Source organism: Strigops habroptila, chromosome 1 (assembly GCF_004027225.2).
Source record: "Strigops habroptila isolate Jane chromosome 1, bStrHab1.2.pri, whole genome shotgun sequence".
Lineage (NCBI taxonomy): Eukaryota > Metazoa > Chordata > Aves > Psittaciformes > Psittacidae > Strigops > Strigops habroptila.
The window spans coordinates 34,421,401-34,445,728 of record NC_044277.2 but is presented as its reverse complement, the minus strand read 5'-3'; the positions used below and the strand labels follow the sequence as shown (position 1 = coordinate 34,445,728).

The 24,328-nt window shown below is 37.4% G+C and overlaps 1 protein-coding gene across 3 annotated transcripts in view; it reads left to right on the top strand.

Moving 5' to 3' along the window:
* Nucleotides 1-24,328, top strand: part of C1H8orf34 (chromosome 1 C8orf34 homolog) — a 169,749-nt gene that overhangs the window by 121,238 nt on the left and 24,183 nt on the right. For all 3 annotated transcript variants that reach the window (XM_030500518.1, XM_030500526.1, XM_030500509.1), the window contains 2 exons: nucleotides 11,112-11,197; nucleotides 16,223-16,296. In XM_030500518.1, coding sequence (XP_030356378.1) covers nucleotides 11,112-11,197; nucleotides 16,223-16,296 — 160 coding nt within the window. The remainder of the gene's footprint in view (nucleotides 1-11,111; nucleotides 11,198-16,222; nucleotides 16,297-24,328) is intronic.

The window sequence follows — 24,328 nt, the reverse complement described above, 5'->3', positions numbered from 1 at the left end:
TTCTTTTTCCTTGCTCTCTTTGATGTGTGCTTTGCAAGCTAATTCTTTACTGCAGTGTTTAGAGATTTTTTTCTGTTTGGAGCTACACTGTGATGTATATCAGCAGTAGCAGTTGCTTTTGGATGCAAACTGATATAGGGAGGAAGCCAGGAGATCATGAGCTTGGGGAAGCTTGTTGGTCATAATTTGCAGCTCTGAATACCAGTTTAATATAGCTCTTAAAGACACACACAGACACAAAACTCTTTCACAAGTCCTAGGAAAAAATTGTTCACAGGGGAAGAAAGAGTGTTAAGTCTGAAAAGACTGACAAAGACTGTAATTTTTCTCCTGTGAGATAATGGTTTGAAGCCAGCAGCAGATAAAAGATTGCTATAAGAATGGCTTAATTCCCCATCTTGAAAAAGGATTAGATAATTCAGTCTCTTTATGGATTCCTTACTCTGGGAAATATATTTCCACTTTTGATTCTCCTCAGAAATAGCTGCAGAGTGTACTTATTTAAATGCACAAAGGCCTGCATTCAGACATTTTGAAAAGGCAAACAGCACACAAAGAAGATTATTTTGCAGGCTGTGTCAATGTGTAAGTTTTGCTCAGCAAGTGGATATTGTATTTTTACCAGCTGAAAACATCATGGCTGTGAATTAATGTATTGGTAACATGGAAACTTTCCAGAAAAATCTTTGTGACTGGAAAATAATCCTTTCAATTTGCAGAAAGAGAATGAACATCAATCAAAATCCTTTTTTAACTATGTTCTTAATGAGTTTTCAACTAAATTGCTGTGTTTTAGTGTGCAAGTACTGAGAAATGGTGTCCTTAGAAAGTGAGTGAAAAAGTAAGAAACACACTGTGATCTGAATTGTGTCAGTGAAAATGGAATTTGTTCAACTGTACCTTAGATGAGGGTAGAAATCAAAAGAATACAAATGCTGTATATCTCATGTGAATAGCATTGATAGTAGTAACAAAATACTCCTGCCTGAGAGCTTTGCACTACTTCTTTAAAATGGATTTAAAGGAATTATAAATCTCTGTTGGGGACCGTGCTGAAGATGTCACTAAGTTTATATTCATACATTTTATTTGGAAATTTTGTTAAATATCTGTATTTATCCATGTAGTTTAGTTTTGGAAACATCTGCCTTCCTGGTTAATGTTCTGCAGGATAATCCAATGGTCATTATGCTTCATTTCTCTTCAGTGCAGACACTTCCTGCATTTTAGTCTATAGTGAAAACAGAAGCTATGGCACTGATTTTTTAATATAACAAGGTGACATGCTGCAGAGCTTTTGCATTATTACTTCAGACTTGAGAGGTGCCAGCGCTCTCATTACTCACTGAATTCACAATCCTCTGTTCTTTGCCTTCATAGATCTGAGACATTTTTCTTCGGTGGTTTATTGAGCTGAAATTTATATAAACTTCTTTTAAAATCTAATCTTCATTAGGAAGCTAAAGTGTGTGGCTAAAGCAGATGAAGAGTTTTACCAGCAAAAGAGTACTCTTGCCTGTATATTGTTTAATGATATTTCTCTAGTATAATTTCATTATACTAAATACCGGGACCTGACGAAATCCATCCATGGATTGTGAAGGATCTAGTGGATGAAGTTGCTAAGCCACTGTCCATTATATTTGAAATGTCATGGCAGTCAGGTGAAGTTCCTGATAACTGGAAAAAGGGAAATATAACCCCCATATTCAAGAAGGGGGAAATAGAAGACCCAGGGAACTACAGACCAGTCAGTCTCACCTCTGTGCCTGCCAGGATCATGGAGCAGATTCTCCTGGAAAGCATGCCAGTGCACATGAAAAACAAGGAGGTGGTTGGTGACAGCCAGCATGGCTTCACTAAAAGCAAATCCTGCCTGACCAATCTGGTGGCCTTCTATGATGCGGCTACGGAACTGATGGACAGGGGCAGAGCAGTTGACGTCATCTACCTGGACTTGTGCAAAACGTTCGACACTGTCCCACATGACATCCTTGTCTCTAAATTGGAGAGACATTGATTTGATGGATGGACCACTCAGTGGATAAAGAACTGGCTCAATGGCCTCACGCAAATTGTTGTGGTCAACAGCTCAATGTCCAGTTGGAGATCAGTAACGAGTGGTGTCCCTCAGGGATCGGTGTTGGGACCTGTCTTGTTCAACGTCTTTGTTGGTGACATGGACAATGGGATTGAGAGCACTGTCAGCAAGTTTGCCGATGACACCAAGCTGTGTGGTTCGGTTGATACGCTGGAGGGAAGGGATGCCATCCGGAGGGACCTTGATATGCTTGTGAGGCGGGCTGATGCCAACCTTACGAAGTTTTACCAAGCCAAGTGCAAGGTCTTACACCTGTGTCGGGGCAATCCCAGGCACAGTTACAGGTTGGGCAGAGAAGAGATTCAGAGCAGCCCTGCAGAGAAGGACTTGGAGGTGTTGGTTGATGAGAAGCTTAACATGAGCCGGCAGCGTGCACTCGCAGCCCAGAAAGCCGACTGTATCCTGGGCTGCATCAAAAGAAGCATGACTAGCAGTCAAAGAAAGTGATCCTACCCCTCTACTCTGCTTTTGTGAGACCCCGCTTGGAGTATTGTGTACAGTTCTGGTGTCCTCAACATAAAAAGGACATGGAGCTGTTGGAGCAAGTCCAGAGGAGGGCCACGAGGATGATAAGGGGGCTGGAGCACCTCCCGTATGAAGACAGGCTGAGAAAGTTGGGGCTGTTCAGCCTGGAGCAGAGAAGGCTGCGTGGAGACCTCAGAGCAGCCGTCCAGTATCTGAAGGGGGTCTATAAGGATGCTGGGGAGGGACTCTTCCTTAGGGACTGTAGTGGTAGGACAAGGCATAAAGGGTTCAAACTTACACAGGGGAAGTTTAGATTAGATATAAGGAAGAAGTTCTTTACAGTCAGGGTGGTGAGGCACTGGAATGGGTTGCACAGGGAGGTTGTGGATGCTCCATCCCTGGCGGTGTTCAAGGCCAGGTTGGACAGACCCTTGGGCCACATGGTCTGGAGTCAGGTGTCCCTGCCCATGGCAGGGGGGTTGGAACTAGATGATCTTAAGGTCCTTTCCAACCCTAACTATTCTATGATTCTATGATTCTATGATCTGTTCAAGAGCATAGTTAACCTACTTTGAAATAATTTAAGCAAAATCAGTGATTCAGCAAGCCAAAGTTTCCTTTATTAAGATTCTAATGTAAATATGACACTACCTCTGTTTTTCAGAGTTGAGGACTCTTTTTTGTGGTTGTAGGCTTAAAAGCATACACTGATCTTGGGTGAACATGGAAACAGCTTTATTGCTCTTTTTGGTTAAAAGTTTAAAAATTCTTTGGCGAGCTTTCCCTTACTTCTCACCATGTTTATCTAAAAGAAGTCAGCTGAATCTTCAGCAAAGAAGATCAGGAATTTTCCAATGAAATGTGTGTCCTTCGGGAAATAATGATTCACAGAAACCAAGATGTTTTACAGAAATTATCCAGATTCAACAAAATTTAGCTGACACAGGGCAGAGCAGAGAGAGTGGCTGGAGCTGCAATTCTCAGACATGTAATTTCCCACTTCCTTCTCTTTCTACTGTCTTGGAGACCCTGAAGGAATTTTTCTTTATTAGTAAAAAGCCAGCAGGAGCATTTGTATTGTCTTGTATTGTATTGGAAATAACAGGTTTTCAGGATTTCTTCTGAAGTGGAATTTCACAGTTTCTATTGTTCACTTCTGGAGAACATCAGAATTTGAGAAAATTTATCCAGCTTTAGTTTGCTATGTTGAAAAAGAAGTCCCATCCATAGTCACGTACCAGAATTTGAAGGCCAGCCATGTACACAGTAATTCTGTAACTCTTGCCTATAGTTGTTTATTTGGAGATTAAAGGAGAGCTTATCCAAAAATGATAACCCTTACTCTGTTTGGATTTTTTTTCTTCTTTTTTTTTTTTTTGTTCATTTTTAGGAGGAATAGAATGGGAATTTTGTTATTTGAGTGACATCTTTCTGGAAGAGTCTGTCAGAATAGTATTAATCTAAATACAATCCAAACTTTTCTGTGAGTGAACAATCACCATTCTCTGAAAGTGCATCTCCTCTCCTATTTAATATTTGATTGTACACAAAAAATTCCTAATGTACAACCTCTGCTATATACTAGTACAAGGCAATTTGTAATGCACATACACTGAATTAGTAGTCTACACAAAGAATAAGTACTAAAGAACGTGTATCTCAATATTGGGTATGAGAAACATTTCCATGTCCTTGTTTTCAGGAACTTCGTTCCTTCTCGTTAGGCCCTGATGTTAGAAAGTACTTATGCTTGTGGTTAAGCATTTTTAATTATTTTTATGAATCTGGTGTGGTCCTTGGAAGTAGGCTTTTTTTTTTTTTTTTCTAATCCATTAATGTTGTGAGAATGGTGTTACCAGTGAACTTTTTTATTATTACTATTATTATTATTATTTTAGTATTCTGCTATAACACAGTTTGCTTTAATTTTATTTACTGCTAATTTTAAGAATATCGTAAGACAAGTGTTGACATAGAGGACACTCATAGTGTATACCTACATTTAGTGCACTAGAGGAGTTCTTCAGTAGGAATTTGTCCTGCATCTGTACTTGCAGTCATGTATACACTCAAGTATAGACATACCCATATTTGTCCTCAAAGCAGGACTTTACCTCTTAAAAGTCCATTTTGCTCAAGCTAAATGTGTCCACAGATTTTAAATCTGAAACTGCCTGCCAACTTTAAATTATGGAGGGGAAAAAAATCCAACCAATTTTAATTCAGCTTCCTCAACTGTTCGCTGTTATTTTTTCCACAAGGTGCAGTTTAATTCCAGTGTCCTATTGTCTAAAAACTCTGCAGCTGTATGACGGCTATCACGTTGTTTTGAGGGTAGTACAAGTAGAGACTCTTCTTCCATTCTCACTATACCCACATTTTATAGGTATCCATTATAATTAGTCATTTTAGGATGCTGTTTGATGGATTTTGGATTCATATAAGGAATTGTTTTCTAGAATCATCTTGTCTGTTTTCAGTTTTTAAGTGAGGTCATTAATCTAAAATCTTTCTAAAGCAGCAATTACCATAATGTCAAGACGTTGTTCTCTTAATAGCTGGGGTAAATTGGTTATTGATGGGAGTCTGAGAGATTTGAAAACAAGAAAGAACTAGTGTTCTGTCACACAAGGAGAATGGGGAAGTGTAATTACATGCCACGTAGCTGATTACAATAAAGAAGAGCAATAAACTCAACTGGACTTTGGATACTGTCAACATTTATTTTCTTGTAAAATATGTTAAGTTTTGGGAAGGGCTAACCTTCAGACAGCAGCAACAAATTTCACCACACAGTCTACTTAAGGAATTGATTAGAAGAAAAGATCACTAAGAAATATGTCCTAGTGTTAGAAAAAGTAGATGTCATTTCAAAGTTTTTCATATTGCAGAGAACAGATCTTCCTTATGTAAGGGTCCTTTCTTCTGTCTCCTTTTATAGAGCTGTAATTAGATAAGATTATGTAGATAGCTCCAACTAATATTTTTGGCTTAATTAAGTAGTATGTGTTACAGTATTAAAAGCACTTACTGGTAAATTTCAGAAACTAAAAGGGAAATTCATACTATTTATTCATTCCTTCTTTAGTACTGAAAATACTCTTTGCTTTCTGCAAATACATGGAAGAATCTGACTCTAATCCGATTCAGACAGTACAATCTAGAAACAAACAATACTCTGGATGACTCTTCAAGCTCAAAGCAAAGGTGGTCTTGCAGAATGACTGCTCATACTGTGCAATTTATTTCTAGCTGCTATGTTAGAAGAAAGATCAAGATGCACTCAGTGTTTCCTCTGGATAGTAGTGTTTGAATCGCCATAGGGATGTTAATGTGGCTTTAAAAACAGGGTGGGTGGATGAGGGGGTTGCTATGAAGGGAAATAAAGTTAGTCCATGAGGCATTTTCTCGTTAAGTTGCACTGTCAGAAAAGCTCAAGAGTCTGTCTTTGAGTGCTGGCACGTGTCTTTCTGAAAGGTCAGGCACAAGAGAAGCTGGAGACTTTGCAGCACTTGATCAGTCTTTTCCAGCTGGACTACACCAAACAGCTACTCTACAGAGCTCATCTACCAGGCAGGAAATGCAGATCTGCAGTGAATCCTTAGCCCACCTGCGTGGTGTACAATGTCCCTGTCACTAAATTCATGTTACAGATACTTACATGCTGTATATTTAATCCCTGTAAAATTCCTCTGGAACATTCTGTCATATTGAAAGTGGAAATAAGTTGAAACATTTATGGCCATTAGTCTGCTTTATTTCACTTTTTCTGCAACAAATGGAACTAGAGTAGGAACTAGTATCTGATACTTCTCTAGGGTATTGCTTCTTGCACTGCCCACAGGATGAAATCAATGAGCCAATGAGTTGATTTCCACCTCTGTAATCATAGGGATTCTGATGTGGTTTACTAAGACTGTTGGTAACTTTGATACCACAGAACAATGTGTTCTGAGGTGTTACTGGGCACTCAAAATTTCCAGGAAAATACTGAAGATGTTCAAAAAGAGGTTGTTGTATTAGTGAAAATGGGGTGTTATGTAGGTTATTTCACACAGTCTCATTGGTGAGAGCTTACACAACATAAGTCATGGAGTTAATGTCATTTTCATTGCAGTTTAGCAACTTAGATTCAAATAATAGTTTAATCTTAGTATTTTGTCATTTGGTAAATTAGGTGACTTATATTGAAATAGCAAATTGTAATATCCTCATCTTGATGACATGCCCTGTTCTTTAGCAATATATGTATAAAGAAAGAAAACATCCTAAATGCAGAGTTCAGCAGTGCACTTAACATGGGCATGGTTTTAAACCAAAGAGTAATCTGTTTAGATAAATGTATTACTGAATCAAAACTGTAACATTTGTTTTGTATCACCTTTGTGCATGCTGAAGTTGGTTACTCCTACTTCCAAATCCCTTCACTAATAATTAACATAGTACATAAAGACAACTTACATGGAAATAATATAAAATCTTTGATAAGCTGATAAATATTAAACTTTTGTAGAAAACACTGCTTTGTCAGATGTTAAGTCGAGAGGAAATGTTTTCCTAATCTGAATCCTAAAGGAATCAACATGTTTTCATTTTGCTGACCTTAGTCACCAGCATTTCTTAGATAATACTGTGTGTGCTTATAGATTTTTCAAGAGTGTGAAAAGACCTTTTCAAAATAATGGATGAAAACCAAAAAATCTGTAATTTCAATCTTGACTCTATTTTTCCTATTTTCTGTTTCCTTTCTTTGATGAAGCAATATAGGATTTTATTATGCTGTGACTCATTCAAGGAATGTAGATGAACTTGTTTTGTCCTCTTTTTGCATATTCATAGTATCATATTTGCTAAGTAATACTAGCAGTATTACTGTGTTTCACACACACACAAGCCTGTTTGTAGTGATAGACCTGGTATAATGCTGCTGCACCCATCCTATAGAACTTATTCAGAATGTCTTTGGTCCTGAAGTTCTTGGCAGTTTTGTTGGATCAATTCCTACAGAATGCATTTTTGAGTCAAAGGAAATTGAAGTATTTGCCTGGAGGCTGTTTGACTTTGTAGCTCTTGAAGCTCCAACATGTGGCTGGTTGAATGTAACTGAAACAATGGCCTCTAATCAAGAGATCACACTATAAACAGAATGTATGTAGAAAAAAATGTTGGCTATCAGGTATCGGGTTTTCCAGTTTGGAAAAGCTCGACTCTAGATTGATTTGCAAACAAGGATGTGATCTCATATGCATTCCTCTTTATATAATCACCTTTTCCAAAGCAGTGGATGAAAAGTTCCAACACAACATTTTGCTCATCATTTTACCTTTCTTTGCTAAAAGGATCTCTATCTGGTATCTGGTAACAAAGAATCAAGTCTACCTTCTAGTTTACACTTCTGTGTACAACTAGTCTGCAAGAAAAAGTGTTGGAGATTAAAATGCTTTTGTAGTACCAGAGACCAGGTCAGTGAATCTCATAGCTTAAGCCATCCAACATTAATGATGTTTGGAGCATGGTGCAGCACACTTTTTTTGGAAGACATTCAGATTATAAAATACATCTCTGATTGTATAATGAGCTTCTGAAGCATCCAGTAGCTCTTCTAGATGTGTGCTTCTTTGAAATCTGTTGCTTAAGAATTTTTACATGTTTTCGTTTTACTGTGGAGTTGTCTTATGAATAGTGTTACTATTAAAGAAGAAATGAGATCAGTCCAAGTAACAGAATTCTTTTAGCAAACAGTAGTGTTTGCGACCTTTTTTATTGCTTGAGCCATATAAGAATTTATTTCAATATGAATCCACATGTAAGAAATACATAAATAAGCTGAAAACTGGATGTGAAAATGAGGTCCAAATATGTCAAATATCTTATTCACCCATCCACTCACCCAGTTCACCCAGCCATTTCCTCCTACAAAGGGAAATCATATGAACTAGCTTTTCTGACTAGATAAATTGAAAAAATTCTTTTTTTTCATGTTTTTCACGAGGCAATGGGCCACTTAAATATATGTAATTTCTAAAATAAGGTGAGAGTAATTTCAGTTTTTCGGTTGTCTGGTTTGGATTTATGAAAGCTCAGAACGAGAATGTATTATAAAACCTTGAAAATTCTAATGAGATAAAAGAAGCAGCTACTACTTCTAGAGACCATTTTTTTATTACTGCAATATAAACAGAGAAGTTTTTTTTCCTTTTAATTAAACACAAATAAACTATCAACATGGCTGCAGAGAAGAGTATATCACTGCTGGTTCCTGCGATTTCACGCATAACCTTATAAGCTTGAATTCACACTTGCAGTGAACATGTATGTATGCAGTGAAGGAAGACAGGTCAATTTTAATGCAAAGGAAAATGATGTGATTTTTGAGATCTTTCTTTTTCACATGGTTATTTCATTTGCAGTTTGTTTCCTCTCTATTTGAATATCTTTATGATAATGGTACAAAGTTATTTGCTTCTGTTTCACTGACATTTTCAGAAAAGCCTGTTTGACAAGCAGGCTTTTAAAGAATTGGTAACTAGAGCATTACAAACCAGGTATAGAGCTATAAAGTATTCATATAAGTAATTTTCTAAATTAGGTTTACAGCTTCTAAGTTTTACTTACATTGCCTTGAGGAGTTTTGTGATCTGTGGAACTGGCTGCTCAGGTAAGAGTCATTATGAATTACATTGAGCTTTCCATCCTAAATAAGCTGTCCCAGGGGCAATAAAAGGAGATAAAGTAATTAGGGGGGGCTTAATTTGAGAAGGTAAAAACAAGTAGATGACTTAAGATCCAAATTTATTAGATAACTGTGAGAGTCATAAAATGTGTCATAATGATAGGGCAGATATGGGGGTTCTGCTTGGTTTCAAAGATTAATTCAAAATTTAGTGTAAAGCAGCTGCAGAAAGTGAGAATACAAAGTGAAAGAAACTTTTTTGTAAAAGATGAGTTATTTCTTTCCCCAAGGTTTTACTTGAATGCATTTTTATGATTCCTGGGCTTTGCAAAATTGAATTGCATTTTTCTTTTCTTTTCATGTCAGAATAAATTCAAGGTCAGATAACCTTGATGTAACTGGCAGTTATATTGTGTTAAGAGCTACAAACCATTTCTTCAGAGCAGGATCTGTACTAAGGATTCATAAGAGCCTGAAGAAGGATGGTGGGACTCTTGGGATGCTCATTTAAAAGAACAAATACAAGGAGTGTTATTGTACATTGCTGTCAAAGGCATTGCAGTCAGCTGATGCAGGGGGAAAGCCTGAAGATGAAGCCTGCCATAATTACTGTATTTGTCTTTTAAAAAATAATGAAGGAGGAGGAAATATTCTTGCATGTATTTCCCTGTGGTGGGTTAACCTTGGCTAAACCCCCACCCAGCCGCTTGCTCACTTTCTGCCCTCAGCAGGATGAAGGGAAAAAATAGGATGAAAAAATTTGTGGGTCAGGATAAAGACAGGAAAATTGCTTACCAGTTCATGTTGTGGGCAAAAGAGACCAGGCTTGGGGAAAAATCAATTTAATTTATTGCCAAATAAAATAGATTTAGGTAATGAGAAACAGAAAGACAATCATTAGAATCACACCTTTCCTCTTGCCTTTCCTAGACCCAACTTCACTCCAGATCCTTCTCCACACCCCCTGAGCAGCATAGGAAGATGGGAAACAGGGGGTTGTGGTCATTCCATAACAGCTCCTCTCTGCCCTTCCTTCCTTCTCACACTTTACCTGCTCCAGTGTGGGCTCTCTCCACGGGCTACAGTCCTTCAGGAAAAACATCTGCTCCATTGTGGGTTGGACCACAGTCCCTCCAGGACATATCCACCTACTCTGGTGTGGGTCCTCCACAGGCTGCAGTGGATATCGGCTCTGGGGTGCACCTCACCATGGGCTGCAGGGGAGTATCTTCTTTGGAGTGTGGAGCATCTCCTTCTCTGACCTTGGTGTTCCCTATGCTGTTTCCACTCCTTCTGTTCGCTGCTCTTCTGCCTGTGTGGCTTTGATTGCTCTTCCTTAACTATGTTTTCTCTATAAGGCACCACCATTTTGACTGAGGGGCTCAACTGTGTCCCGCCGTGGGTCTTCTGGAGCTGGATGGACGCACCTGTGTCCATCATAGGGCAGCCTCTCTCCTCACCAAGGCTATCCCTGTAGCCCTCCGCAATGACAACCCCTTGACACGGACACCCAGTACTGTTCAGTTAAAATGTTTTCTGTTTAACTGTTCAGTTAAAATATTTTTGAATGTAGTGAAGGAAGCTTTCAGTTTCATATGCACATGATACAACCAAAACTCCGCTGTTGCTGACATAAGCCCTACAAAAACACGTAAGCTAGGATCCAGTTGACTGTTTTTTAAAGGCTAGTTTTGGTTACTAGACAATCTGGGATGATATGATTGAACCATGGATGTTAAGATGGTCAGCAAAGCCACCATCTTGATTAGGACAATGTTGTGAGTAGGGTATGTAGACAAAGATGACACTCTTCTGTGTCTTGTCTATGCAATATGATTGCAAGTGTTTTCATTCAGTTTTTCCACAATTTAGATTGCAAGGAGAGAATTTGGCAGAAAGGCCAGAAGATGTCTCCGTGGTATCTCAAACATCTGAATCAGCAGTTGCAGACTCTGATGGTAAGTTACATAAATATTTGCTGCTCATAAAAAAAAAAAAAAATACCAACATCTTCAATTGAAGAGTAGAGGTTAAGTCTGTAAAAGAAGATTAAGCACTTCCAGAGAATGTTCCTGGGCAGTTGGACTCAATCATTTACAATCAAATCTGTTAGAAGAGCCCCTAACGTGGTTTTTGTCGTGGCCAATTAGCACTCCAGAATAATTCCTAGGCATATTTTGGGATCTGCCTTGGGCCAGGATTCATTCTTAGTAGACAGTTTGTATGTTAGCACACTATTTTGGATGTAAAATAACTTAATAGTGTAGACATGGGCTGTTCATTGCCACTTGGCCTCTCTGCCAAGGAATGGTCTTTGAAATATTTAATTTAACACTACAAATGCATCCACAGGGTTCAAATGATATACACTAAAAATAATAAGTTATAGAATTTCTCCCATTTTTGAACTAAGTATCAGAAATGTTTCTCTGATCTCTCAAAGCACCACTGACAAGAATTAAGATACAATAAAAAGGAGTTTATACAGTAGCTCTGAAGAACATTTTTTCACCTCATACAAACATAATCGTACATTGCTCTAATCTGCAGTCAGGACACTTAGCCTTATTTCAATTTCTGCTCAGGTTTTTGAACACCTGCATTCCTACAAAAGATTAAGTTGATGAAGGTTAACTTTATCTTAGCTGTCACTGGAATGGAGACAGAGAGGAATAGAGGTTTGGACAGAGAATCTGCAAAGATTAATGGCTCACTCCGTTGGGCATAATCAGTTAATTCCAGTCAATTAATTGGAGGATTTGATTTGTAGTTTGGCCTTCAGCAGCCACAGACAAGTTAGCTTTGTTGATTAATTAATGCAAAACAAATAGGAACTAACTTTTGAGTTTCTTTAATTAGCTTATCCTCTGCTATTTAGTACTATTAGGTGTGCTATTAGGTATGATGACAACCTGAGCTTTCACTCCTTTCTCTTGCCTCATTTGAAAACCAGTGTATGTCAGCATTAGTAACTAGTATGTCTTTAAAGATAATTTTTTCAAACTGTTTTTGTGAGAATGCATGGCTTCATGCAGCCATACCATTTGTTTTTCCTTTCGTCTCCCATTGATCACTTTATAAAAAAAATTAATAGGGGACTCAGAATTTCAAACTATGATGGTCTTACTGCTTCATGAAGATTGTGAGCAAGAGAGTCCCAGACTGTGACTGCACTCAAGCCCTGTGAAAGCAAAATTTTTCTGTTATGGGAGTAAACTCCAGGAAAGGAGGTGGTAGTGGCTTGTTTGGGGTAGGTAAGGGGGTATGCAAGCATGAGATTACTGCAGCAGAAACAAGTAGAGGGGTAAGACATGCAGGAAAAAGTTCTGTAGTTCCTGGAACATTTTGTTTTTAACAGATCATTGCCTTCCTTCTCTCTTCCTGTGTACCCTTGCTTTTGAAGTGGAAATCTACCCACTTTGCCATGCTATCTTCTGAAATTGTAGGCTTCAATAAAATAGTAAGCTGTTGCTAAGTGGCAGAGGCACCAGGATTAAAGAAGGTGAAACAAGCTGATGAATGCTGTATAATAATGAAGCTGGATCTTTCATTGTCACAGAGTAAAGAGCACAGGATTGCTCCAGCTTATGCTTCAAGATACTCTGCAGTCAGCATGGATATAGAGAAGATAGAATCATAGAATCATAGAATAGTTAGGGTTGGAAAGAACCTTAAGATCATCTAGTTCCAACCCCCCTGCCATGGGCAGGGACACCTGACTCCAGACCATGTGGCCCAAGGGTCTGTCCAACCTGGCCTTGAACACCGCCAGGGATGGAGCATCCACAACCTCCCTGTGCAACCCATTCCAGTGCCTCACCACCCTGACTGTAAAGAACTTCTTCCTTATATCTAATCTAAACTTCCCCTGTGTAAGTTTGAACCCTTTACGCCTTGTCCTACCACTACAGTCCCTAAGGAAGAGTCCCTCCCCAGCATCCTTATAGACCCCCTTCAGATACTGGACGGCTGCTCTGAGGTCTCCACGCAGCCTTCTCTTCTCCAGGCTGAACAGCCTCAACTTTCTCAGCCTGTCTTCATACGGGAGGTGCTCCAGCCCCCTTATCATCCTCGTCACAGGAGCATGCTCCATGTCCTTTTTATGTTGAGGACACCAGAACTGTACACAGCACTCCAAGTGAGGTCTCACAAGAGCAGAGTAGAGGGGCAGGATCACCTCCTTTGACCTGCTGGTCATGTTTCTTTTGATGCAGCCCAGGATATGGTTGGCTTTCTGGGCTGCGAGTGCACACTGCTGGCTCATGTTAAGCTTCTCATCAATAAACACCCCCAAATCCTTCTCCACAGGGCTGCTCTGAATCTCTTCTCTGCCTAACCTGTAGCTGTGAAATGGAGATGGAGAACACTTTCCCTAAAGAACTACCTCCAATAAAAATATAGGGGCTATAAGTTAGTTAGGTGGGGCAATGACATTCATGTTGTTATAAACACATCTATCTCATGTCTGTGAATATACATGAACCTCTTAGTCATATAGCTAGAAAATAGTAAAACCCCTAGGGTGAAAGGACTGAGGTCAGCAGTGAGGTACTGCCAGTTTTTTGTCAGGAGGCACTCTTAGGAATGTTCAGTCTTTCAAAACATTTTTTTTTTCATCTTAAATGTTGGCTAGTAATACATTTTGATTTGAAAAAAATCACAGCTGGACTTTACAAATAGGCACAGGCTAGAAACGGGCACAGAACTCAGGCAACACCCATTCTATCAATCTTTCTTGTAAATGCATCATATTACTTGTTTTCTGTGCATCTGAAATTTATTTACAATAAATATTATGTATGAGAAGATGATAAAAGAGACTCCTAAACATTCTGTTAGAAAACACTAAGTAACCCAATGCATCATATTGCACTGAATTTTTTGTCATGTCTTCTTAAGAATGTATTATATCATGAAACAGTGACTAACAGGCTTCACTTACCTGGTTTGTTTGAATTTATTTTCTGCTTTGCTTATTGGTACCAATGGCCTTACTGAGAGAAAACTATGCATTCAGAAGTGCTGATCTAAACCATTTGTTCAAGAATATGCAAGCAAGGTGCTGATGCCCAGCAAAGTGAAGGGTAGCTTTCTTTAGATAATGATCTGTTTCTGGGTTTGTGGGAAATTGTTAAGTTGTTAGATCTGGAGCATCTCTCTTGTGGATTTCAGATGAACTAGGTTCAGAAGTAATTGGCAACACATCTGATCTAACAGCCCTTATAAATAAACCTTACTAAAGCAATTCCAGCTAATAAAGTCAATGTAATAGCTTATGTAAAAAGTTCATCTGCAGCATCAGGCACTATAGTGACTCCGCTGTCAGTCTGGACCTGGTTCTAATTAACCACTATACTGATTTCCCTCTAGTATAATCCTACAGAATTGGACAGAGTTGTGTTGATCTAAGTAGTAAAAAAGAGAGATGGGAATCAGGTCTCAAGATCAGAGAACACAGGATGCTTTAAAGCTGCAGTTTCTTTTTACTGTCCTAAACTATTCCTCTCAAAACTTTCTCTTTCCCATTGGACCACTTCACAGGAAAGAACTAAGGGAAGAATTTAATAGCTAGGTTCTTGATTTTGATTAGAAGAAACAGCTCGAATTACCACACAACAAACTTCCCCTCTAGATTCCAAGCCTGTCAGGTTTGCCTCTTGGATCAGTCTGCCATTAAGCCTAGCTCGTGTTCTGTACAGATAGATGGGGAGAACGGCTGAGGCCTGAAAAGATAGACACTGCAACAGAATTGGTCCAGTAAAAATCAGCATCTGTTAACCTGCAGTCAGTTTTTCAGCTTGGAGGGATTGGAAAGACTAGGTTGTGAGGCTTCTACATTTTTTTTTTCCTTTAAAGTGCCAATATAGTAGAAAGTTCAAAACAGGCATTTGTATGTAAATGAACTGTTTGAAATTGGAGATGTTCAACAGAAATAGGAATGTATGAAATACAAATAGTGCTATTCCAGATGGAACTGCATGACCAGGGCAAAAACTTAAGAAGGATACAAATATGTGGGAATTAGGGTTGAGAACTAGATGTGACAGTGGCAAAAATGTGGCATCATCTCCCACAGACGTCTGCACAGTTCTCTGACCACACCTTTGCATCATCGTTATTTTTAATCCTTCTGCTTTCATTTGTTTTTGCAATGAATGTGGTAACCATAGTTACTGTACGTCAATATAGTTCTGTCCTTATAGTAAGCATAATCTGAGATGATTAGCACATCAGGGCACTCTGGAAACATAAGGATCTCCCTGCTAAGTGTCTGAATAACAGGAGAAACTAGAGAAGATCAGGGTGTCTTGTTTTCTTGGGCTGCTTATGAACAGCATCCAAGTTGCCTAGCAGACTGCCAGGCAAAGAATGAAACTGCATAGCATGTTACTTGGAAATTGCTTTCTCTGACATAGGTACCTAAATTCTGCTTTAAGTTGTTATGTATGTGTCAAAGAGGCGTTCTAGGCTTCTCACCAAGTCATGTTGTTTTACAAATGTGGCAGTATGGGCTTTTAAACATCGGCTGAACATTGACCAGAACTTCTTACTTCAAGGATTTTAACTATATTTTAATTAGTTTAACAAAATTAATTTAAAGTAATTGTATTGATTTTATAAAAGCTGAAGATCCACTACTCACTTGTGTAAAGAACACTGTTAAGTTTTAATAGTAAAAATAATAAATAACGTATGAGATACCCCAACATACGAGACAGCTGAAGTAAGCTTGCTTGTACTTCTAATCATGTTAGAGACACTGTGCTACACTGCATTAAGCTTATAAATTAAAATCAGGCATAAAATCAGACATAAATTAAAATCAGACATAAATTAAAACCCGTTGAAGTGTAACTGAAAGCTGTGCATTTACTATAGCCACATTTACCTTCCTAGCAGTTAATTTATAGGCATTTTATTTTCAAAGTGACTATGCTTACTTAATTAGAATGATTTACGTCTCTTCTACCTCTTTGGAACAGCTCAATCACCCGGGGTTGAAACACTTACAGAAGATGTTGATGAATTTCAGAGTGCCTCTCAAGTGGCAGGATCTGTGAGTATCTTCCCTTATGGATAATCCTGTAATTTTAAAATTAGTTTGATAAAAAAAAAAAATTGATTTTGCGTAAAGACAACAGTTGTGTGTGCCAGCACTATGCCCTAGAGAAAACTTTATTTACCTGAGCCTTCTGAATCTTCAGTTTTCCGGTTGTTTTAATTTTTTTCATTCTAGGAAAGGTGGTGTTTTGAAAGAAATTATTATAATCTCATAAAAAACCATATGTTGTGTGACTTTTACATGTATAGCTTCTATTGAAAACGCAGTCATTTTATACTATGGTCTGATTGTTCTTAAATGTTAGTCAAATGTCTGTTTTACCAGCTAGTATTCGATTTCACAAAATAAGGGAACAAAATAATGCAGGCTCTACATTTCATTATGAAATATGATTATAGTATCTGAATTTAGCTTTTTGGTAACATTTGCTTGAAAATTAATAAATGAGAGGTATCTATTTAAAATGTATGGCTAATTTATGTATTTTTTTAAAGAACGCAATATTCTGCTTGGTCATGTTTTCATCAGTTCTTTTATTTTGAAATTTAAGAAAATATTTACAGGTTTGCAGTTTGCAGAAAAATATAACCAGCAATAAAATAATTTTTGAAAAATGATATAATCAGAATTTTGAGGCTAGTTGTATTGCATCATAATTTAAATATAGGCTAAAGAATGGATTACTTTTTTCTAAGGCAAATAACCTGACAATAATTGTTTGGTTTTGCAGAATTTTAGACACCTGTAAAAGGACACATTAATTCCTGTTCAACCCTAGCAATACTGGCTTATAGCACATGGTAGTGTTGATAAAGTCAGTCAAAAGAAGGGCTCAGTATTTGTTAGCTAAGGAGAAAAGGGCAGTGTTAAAGCAAAAAGAAAAGCGATAATGCAGAGTGATCCTGCAGTCTTTCAGGCAGCTGATTAACTACTAATAATAATACAAACCATATAATATTTCTAACCAGAGTTATCAAAGCAGTTGGCATATAATTGAGTTCCAGATCAATTCCTAAAGCTTTTTGAGATCTTGGAGTGCAAGAACCTCACAGAGCATTTACAGATATTAGGCAAAAGGAGTAAGGAGCAGAACATTAGTTGCCATTGCTTTGAGCTTCTTTCTCAGACCTCCTTTCTGCTTCACACCGCTGAACAGAGAGGGATAATAAATTGTGCAGCAATATCTGAACCCACGTTTTTCTTATTGATTTGGACTTGCAGCTACCAGCTTTGATTTATCAGTTCTGCAGACATGTAGCATAGGGAATTAGCAACAAATAAATTGAATTACACAGAAAAAATAAAAGATGCAAGGAAAACAAAAGATCATTATGCTATTAGCAAATTCTTGCTACTGAAATGTCCAGCCTTCAACTGGCTATTTTTAGATATATGAGCTGTGTGTGCATGCTTTAGAATGGACAAACAATATGTACATGTATCATTTAATGCTTTGCTAGTTCTAGACATTGGTGAGGTTGCCTGGAGCAGTAGGCTGTCAGAGGCAGCAAAGTTGCCTGGGCTGAATCCCTGAAAGCCACACTGGCTTTTGTTATTGATGGCAAGAAAAAGCAGTTACAGCTATTGCTCTGCACGCCCAACCTCTCCCTGTGTCAAAGGCAGCTAGCTTCAGTTTCCTGAGCTTTTGGAAAATTCCTTTGCCTAAATTTCTAAGGAGCCATAAGCCAGTAACTGTTAGTTCAGCAGCTTTGGGGTTTTTGTTTTATGTTTCGTATCTTAAAACTCTTGCTTAAATAATGCATAGCTGATTGTGTACTTTTATATCTTTAAAGTGACTTGTTATCCGGAATAAGATTCATCTGTCCAACACTATATTTGTCTGCAACTCTGTTAGCTCGAAAAGAAAAAAATGATCCAACCATTGTTGTTAGTTACCTTTTAGGGCTCTGATGGAGTAGAGATCTGTTCCATTGGCCCCTCATGACTTCCAGTGAGACTCATTCTTTGACAATCTTGACACATAAAATACAGAGATGAAACAGGTTTCCCATAGGAAGGCTGTGAAGATCCTTCAAAACAGTAAGAAATATGCCTGGAAAATTACTTCAGAAATTGGTACCAAAATACATTTTCGTGACTTGAAATGATTTTCAGATATTATAGGAGTTACTGTATGAGATACAAGATGAGAGAAAAATAGAACAGCTATGATGTTGATCAGACATTTCTCATAAACTGAACAAATTGGTTCATGGCATTCACTCAAATGTACATATTACATGTAAAAATTCCTGATCTGGTTCAGGGTGTGCCATCTTTAATATTGGTACTGCATTCCAATAGGGTAATTTGAGCCTGTTGCTAGTTAAATGTATCATTATCATGAATTTCTCTGTACTTGTGTATTTGACAAATTTTCCTTAAAAGTGCTTCAGCCTTCAAAGAAGAAGTGTTTTGAGAAAAACAGTGGGATAAACCAGCAAGAATTATGCATAAGGATGTTTAGATAAGAAAGAGCCGCATGGGCTCTTTTTCATGTCTTGTGTAAGTCCCCATATAAGAGCTTTGATGTGGAGACTTAAGCAATCTGGATACTGATACTTTGAAGAGATAGGCCACATCTATGTCTCTAACATTGTTCATGTAATTTATACTATGGATACGTTATGATTTTCTTGTAACATTGTATAAGTTTACTGTTCTGTTTCTGAAGAATCTAGAAGGTTTTGTAATTAGACCTTTTTAACTCTTTTTTAATAGATTATTTTGATATGATTTATTTTTCACAAAGAGAGCTGATATTTGAAAAATAGGGAGGTTACCTTTTCAGTGCTGCACAATCCCAAACAGGGTGTACTGAATGAATATGGGAGTAAAGCTAACAAAACCCAGTTTGAAGTATTTACAGGCATCAGCACTCTTCCCAAGTGTTTTGCAACGATTGAAAGTGGAAGCAAGCATTCAAAATAAGCTTAGAGGTCCCGGTTTACTGCAGGGCTCCTTTCCTGACAAATATTTAACGTAACAAAAAGTGCTAGGCAAAATACAAAGCTTTTTCTTGAGATTTTTGCAGTGTGGTGGACATGGAGTCCTGTTTTACTTTGTGTTTCTGTAAATGAATTTTATAAATATTTGGCTAGCAAACTTTAAGGTAATACTGGTGTGATACTAGGAACAAAGTAAGTGGCCTGGGGTTCTGACAGAAATGGAAAAGTAAAGTATATAGGGAAATTACTAAGTTTACAGTATCTAACAGAAAGAAAGAGGGCATGTGCACTGGGCAATTCACATTGAGTAGACTGTGCTTTCCCTCTGAGTTGCTTCTTTTACCACCTGGATCTAACAGGACTCATGGTTACTGTTTTTTTGATGTGAATATTTGCATTCACTCATCTTGCCTCTGCCTGTGCACATAAAAAGGTATATTTTTCCTTGCAAATTATCCATGTAAGTCAAACCAATCCAAGTATATCAGAAACTGTGGGGAAAAAAAATGCCCAACTGCAAAAGGCATTTCTGCATGAATTTGCCTTGGGTTTTTGTTCTTTATTATGGTGGGAAAAATACTGTAATGAATTATTTTATGAAGGTGTTTTGTTTTAAATAAATTTTCTCCTATTTTCCCTGCTGCTTTGGAATTTTTCAGTTGCTTTCCTGGAAGGAATACACACATGGATTTTCTCTGATAAATACAAAAATTCCTTAATGGTAATTCAATTTGTGAAATGACGTGAGGCTCAATGCACAATGAAAAAATAAGCTTTTAATTCTTGCTACAATATATGTTAAATACAGTGCTTCCAAGGAGACCTTTCATCGGGCACACAGGAGGACAGATGTCTTTTGAAGTAAAACCACTCTTAGTTGAAAATATTTAATCCCTTAAAATGTAATTTTAAATTGAAAGAATTTTCTGAATTTTAAAAAAAAGGTGTAAAAAAAAAACCCCAAAACAACAACAAAAAAAAAAATCAATGAGTGCCTTGTTTTTACCTGTCTAAAATTTTAGTTGTTGGGTATGACATATTCAAAAATATTAGTCCAAATAACAGTAAATAAAACAAGACCAAAGCTTAGAAAAAAATTATACTGGTTACGCTTCAGAAATTGAAACAAATGTGATACCCAGGTGCCCACATGTTTTCTCCGTCCCTCTTGCCTGTAGACAGAAAAACTGTGTGTAAGTTAACTCAAACTACCATTTTTTAGTGTAAGGTTTAGCATAAAATGTGCTGGCTGACTGCCATGGGAAGCAAAAGGCTTGTAATTTCAATTACATGGCATTTCAAGTAGAACAGGCCCTAATGTGGTAGGTGGGGATTAGAGGTGGCTGCCAATATTGCAGCAGAGCTCTGAGGTTTATTATTTTTACAGCACCAAAAGACCATGTTGATTAGCTGACCATATGTCCTTGAACAGACTACGGAAGCTGAAAGATTAAATATTTGGTGAACTCTTACAGAAAATGCATGTTGTATGGAGAATCTTCAAACAAAATATTGCACGAAAAGTTCCATTGCATGAATAACAACTGTCCTTGCCAGCTGTTTGGTCAGAACAGAAGGGACACTTGCAAACAAATTGTTCAATAAGGGGGATATTTTTTTGTGCATTTGGAGGGATCTCTGTCAAATGTGTCTATTTAAGATATCTAAGCTATTCGGCAAAGGATTTGTACGTTATACATAGAAAGCCAAGCATGGTTGTCTTTCTTACAGTATTATCTCCTGAAATTACCAATAAAATTTGCAGTTGATTAGCAAAACTATGTAGAAGAAAAAGTTCAATCAAAACGCATTGCATATATTTATAGCGTGCCAAGAACTAATTAATTAATTGAGTTTCACCTCCTTCTCCTTATTTCATTGTGGTCATACAATTCAGTCTTTAAGCACTTCTCTTGTGAAGTGGGAACTGTTCCCACACCTGAAAAGAGATTGTGTGTGTGCATGGACATGTGTGTGAGTACCTGGGTGTTTTTACTCTAAAGTAGGCCAAAATGACACAGAAATATAATGCTGTGCTGTTTATTAACATTTTTTGTGGTCAGCAAGAAAGAGTAATTTTTTCTAACAAGCGCTCAATTTCCAGGTCATGCTGTAGGCAATTTGGAGGCCTTTCTCTGGGCCTTAGCCATTCTGAAATGTTGCACCTCTCTAGAACTCCTCAGGTCTCAGTGATTATTACACAGCCCATGTCAAGTCAGCTCAATGGTGAGATCAAGACCATATCTGCATTGGGTTTTTTTAGGGTACAAGCTATATTGATGTATGCTGGCTAACACTGCTGCAGATCGAAGCACATACAGTGATCCTTCTTTGAAAAACTTTCTTATTAATGACCTTCTTAGTTGTAGTTCTGTTCCACTGCAGCATTCCCAATAAGTGACGGTATTTTCCAGAAGTTCAGGGAACCAGTGATGCGAGATTACCTTTAGTTTTATTGTTTGTAACTTCTTAGTAGTAATTTGGCTGCGTTCTAAGTAAAAATAGCATTGATGAATGTATTGTATGTGAAGAAATTATGATGATATGTAAAGAAATAGTTGACCTTAAAAGTTGTCAAATGTATCCTGAGGGCTTTGTTTGAACATATTTCTGGCGCAAAGTGACACTGCCTCACCTTCCAAGTTTGAAGGTGATGAACAGGGCCCAGAGCTGTTGCTACAAGTTTGAAAGACAAGGATGTCTTTCAGGAACATCCGCATATTTAGATCTGGTTAATCTTGTTAATGTAAATAAGCCATTTATAAATTTTGTGCTAATATTTAGAAAGCTTAATGAACGATCAAGGGCAACTGTAGTTTGGAAGATACTGAAGGAATTGGAAGGACTTCTGTGCACATACTTCATCCATATATGTTCTATTTTTCAGTCTACTGTCATTATCATTAAAGTCCGAGTTAACTGACATTAGTGTTTTATCTCTGCAATTCCTGGCCAGTAGACAAAGGATAGGTTTTGGTGAAGTGGAATAAGAAGGTTTAAATATATGACTTGCAAGCCCAAATCTCTTCAGTGGCATGTCTGAGCTGCTGCCATGTATCCAGTGGAGAGAAGGGGCACCAATGAATCCTGCTAGAGCTGTACAAATTAATTTGAACTGGCATGCTTCCAAAGCCTCCTTGATAACATCCCCTACTTTCAGATTGTGTTTGTCTGTTAGGAATAAGGCTGCTGCATAAATTGAGTACTGGAGACACTGAGGACATCTGTCTGTGTCTGTGCATTATTCACATAGATGAACTCATAGTCTCAAAATGTTAAAAAATATTTTTATATACAGTATTATTTAGATATATAGGAAAAAAACATTACCTGAGCCTGCATCCAAAAATGTTGTTGGTTATAGCCCTGAAATGCCTAGCTTCAGAGAAGGAACAAAGAATGGTTACACTATGGTTTTAATATCTTAATAAATTCTGATCATTAGTATTTTCTATAAAGTGAGTGTTTAATTGGAAGGCACAATTATAAGCACATAACTTGTCACAAAACTAAATTGCTAATATTAAATGTTTAATTTTCCATAACTAGTATTGCAATACTGTTCTGGTCTTTTGTGAAGCTATTGCCTGACAAAATGCCATAAGCCTGTGGTATTACATAGAACAGAAAAATGCACACAAAGAGTTACAAAATTTGGGGAAAAAAGTAATCCAAAGTTACCTCATTAATTTCAGAGGGTGTTGGAACTGTGCATCTGAAAGGGAGTTTGAACATATAAAAATAGGTAATGAATATATGTAAATGTATTTGTTTTAAATCATATGCAAGATTAATATACATTAATATACATTCCTAGAAAGAATGTATATATCTGTGCTAGATACAGAACTGAACACAAACTCTGTATGTCTTTGTAGCTGTGTTAACACAATGAAGGCAGACATATTTATTAAACACCTGCATGTTCCTGCCTTTATGTGCCTGTATGTGCTTATGCACAGGCATATCTGAGTGCCTTACATGCACTTATATAAGATTTTAAAACCTGTATTGAAACATAAAAAAGTATTGCTGATGTTTGATGATCTTTGTGATTTGGAGTATCTTAATTAGAAACGATTAAATTTAAACATTACTTACGTTTTTATAAATGTCTGAAGCACTATAATGATGACGATGATTAAAGAATCATTTTTCTCCATTTATCTTTGAATCTACTACAGGCAGTAGACAGCTGCCTTTACTTAGACAGTCATCTTTGTTGTATGTGTCTTACATGATTGCTGTGCATAAAGGAAAGAAGTACAGTAGAGGGAAAAGCAGAATGTAAGGAACAGTAGAGGTTTGTAGAAGAGAAAGATAACTCTATTTCATTTCCAGAAAATAGAACATGGAGAGTATAACCCTTTCATCAGGCTAACATTTGGAAGCCTGTGTTTTTAGGAGGTTAGGGAGTTAATAAAAACCCATAGTAATTTCCTTATGATAACCTTGAATAGTCCGACTGAAGAATATTAGAAGAGCACTTTGGTCTTCAATTATTACCATAGACCACTGACTAGTTTTTGTTCCATATTTCATCAGAATTGTGCATGAAATTGTACATTCAAAAAGGATTAATCCTTTTAGAGTTCCATCTCATGCAGGAGCTATCTGCAGCAGCCCACATGTCTGCAGGTGATATAGTTCCAGCCCAGCACACTGCGAAGCAGCAGAGCCCTGTATGCCTTCTGTGATAGGGGTCACTGGTTTGGGTCTCCCTCCTCTGCTCAGTCATTCTTCTCCCTGAAATTATGTCAGCTTAATGTCTTTGAATCCATGGTCCCTCTCTAAATTTGTTTGACATTTACTGAAAGATTTAAAAATTAGGAAGAGGTGAATGACAGTGAGACCATTGCGTAAGCCTTGTTTCTTCAGGAAATCAACAAAACCTCTTAGATTATTGATTAAATGTTTTGCTGAGGTAATATTGTATGATTTATTTCAGATAGGTTGTCAAGAATGCTTTAGTTAGTGTTTTTGCTTGTTGTTTTTATGACCAAGTCTTATATACTTAGTTATATATTTTTTGTGTATCTCAAGCGTTAAAAAAACTTACCAAGTTTATGTCATAGTAT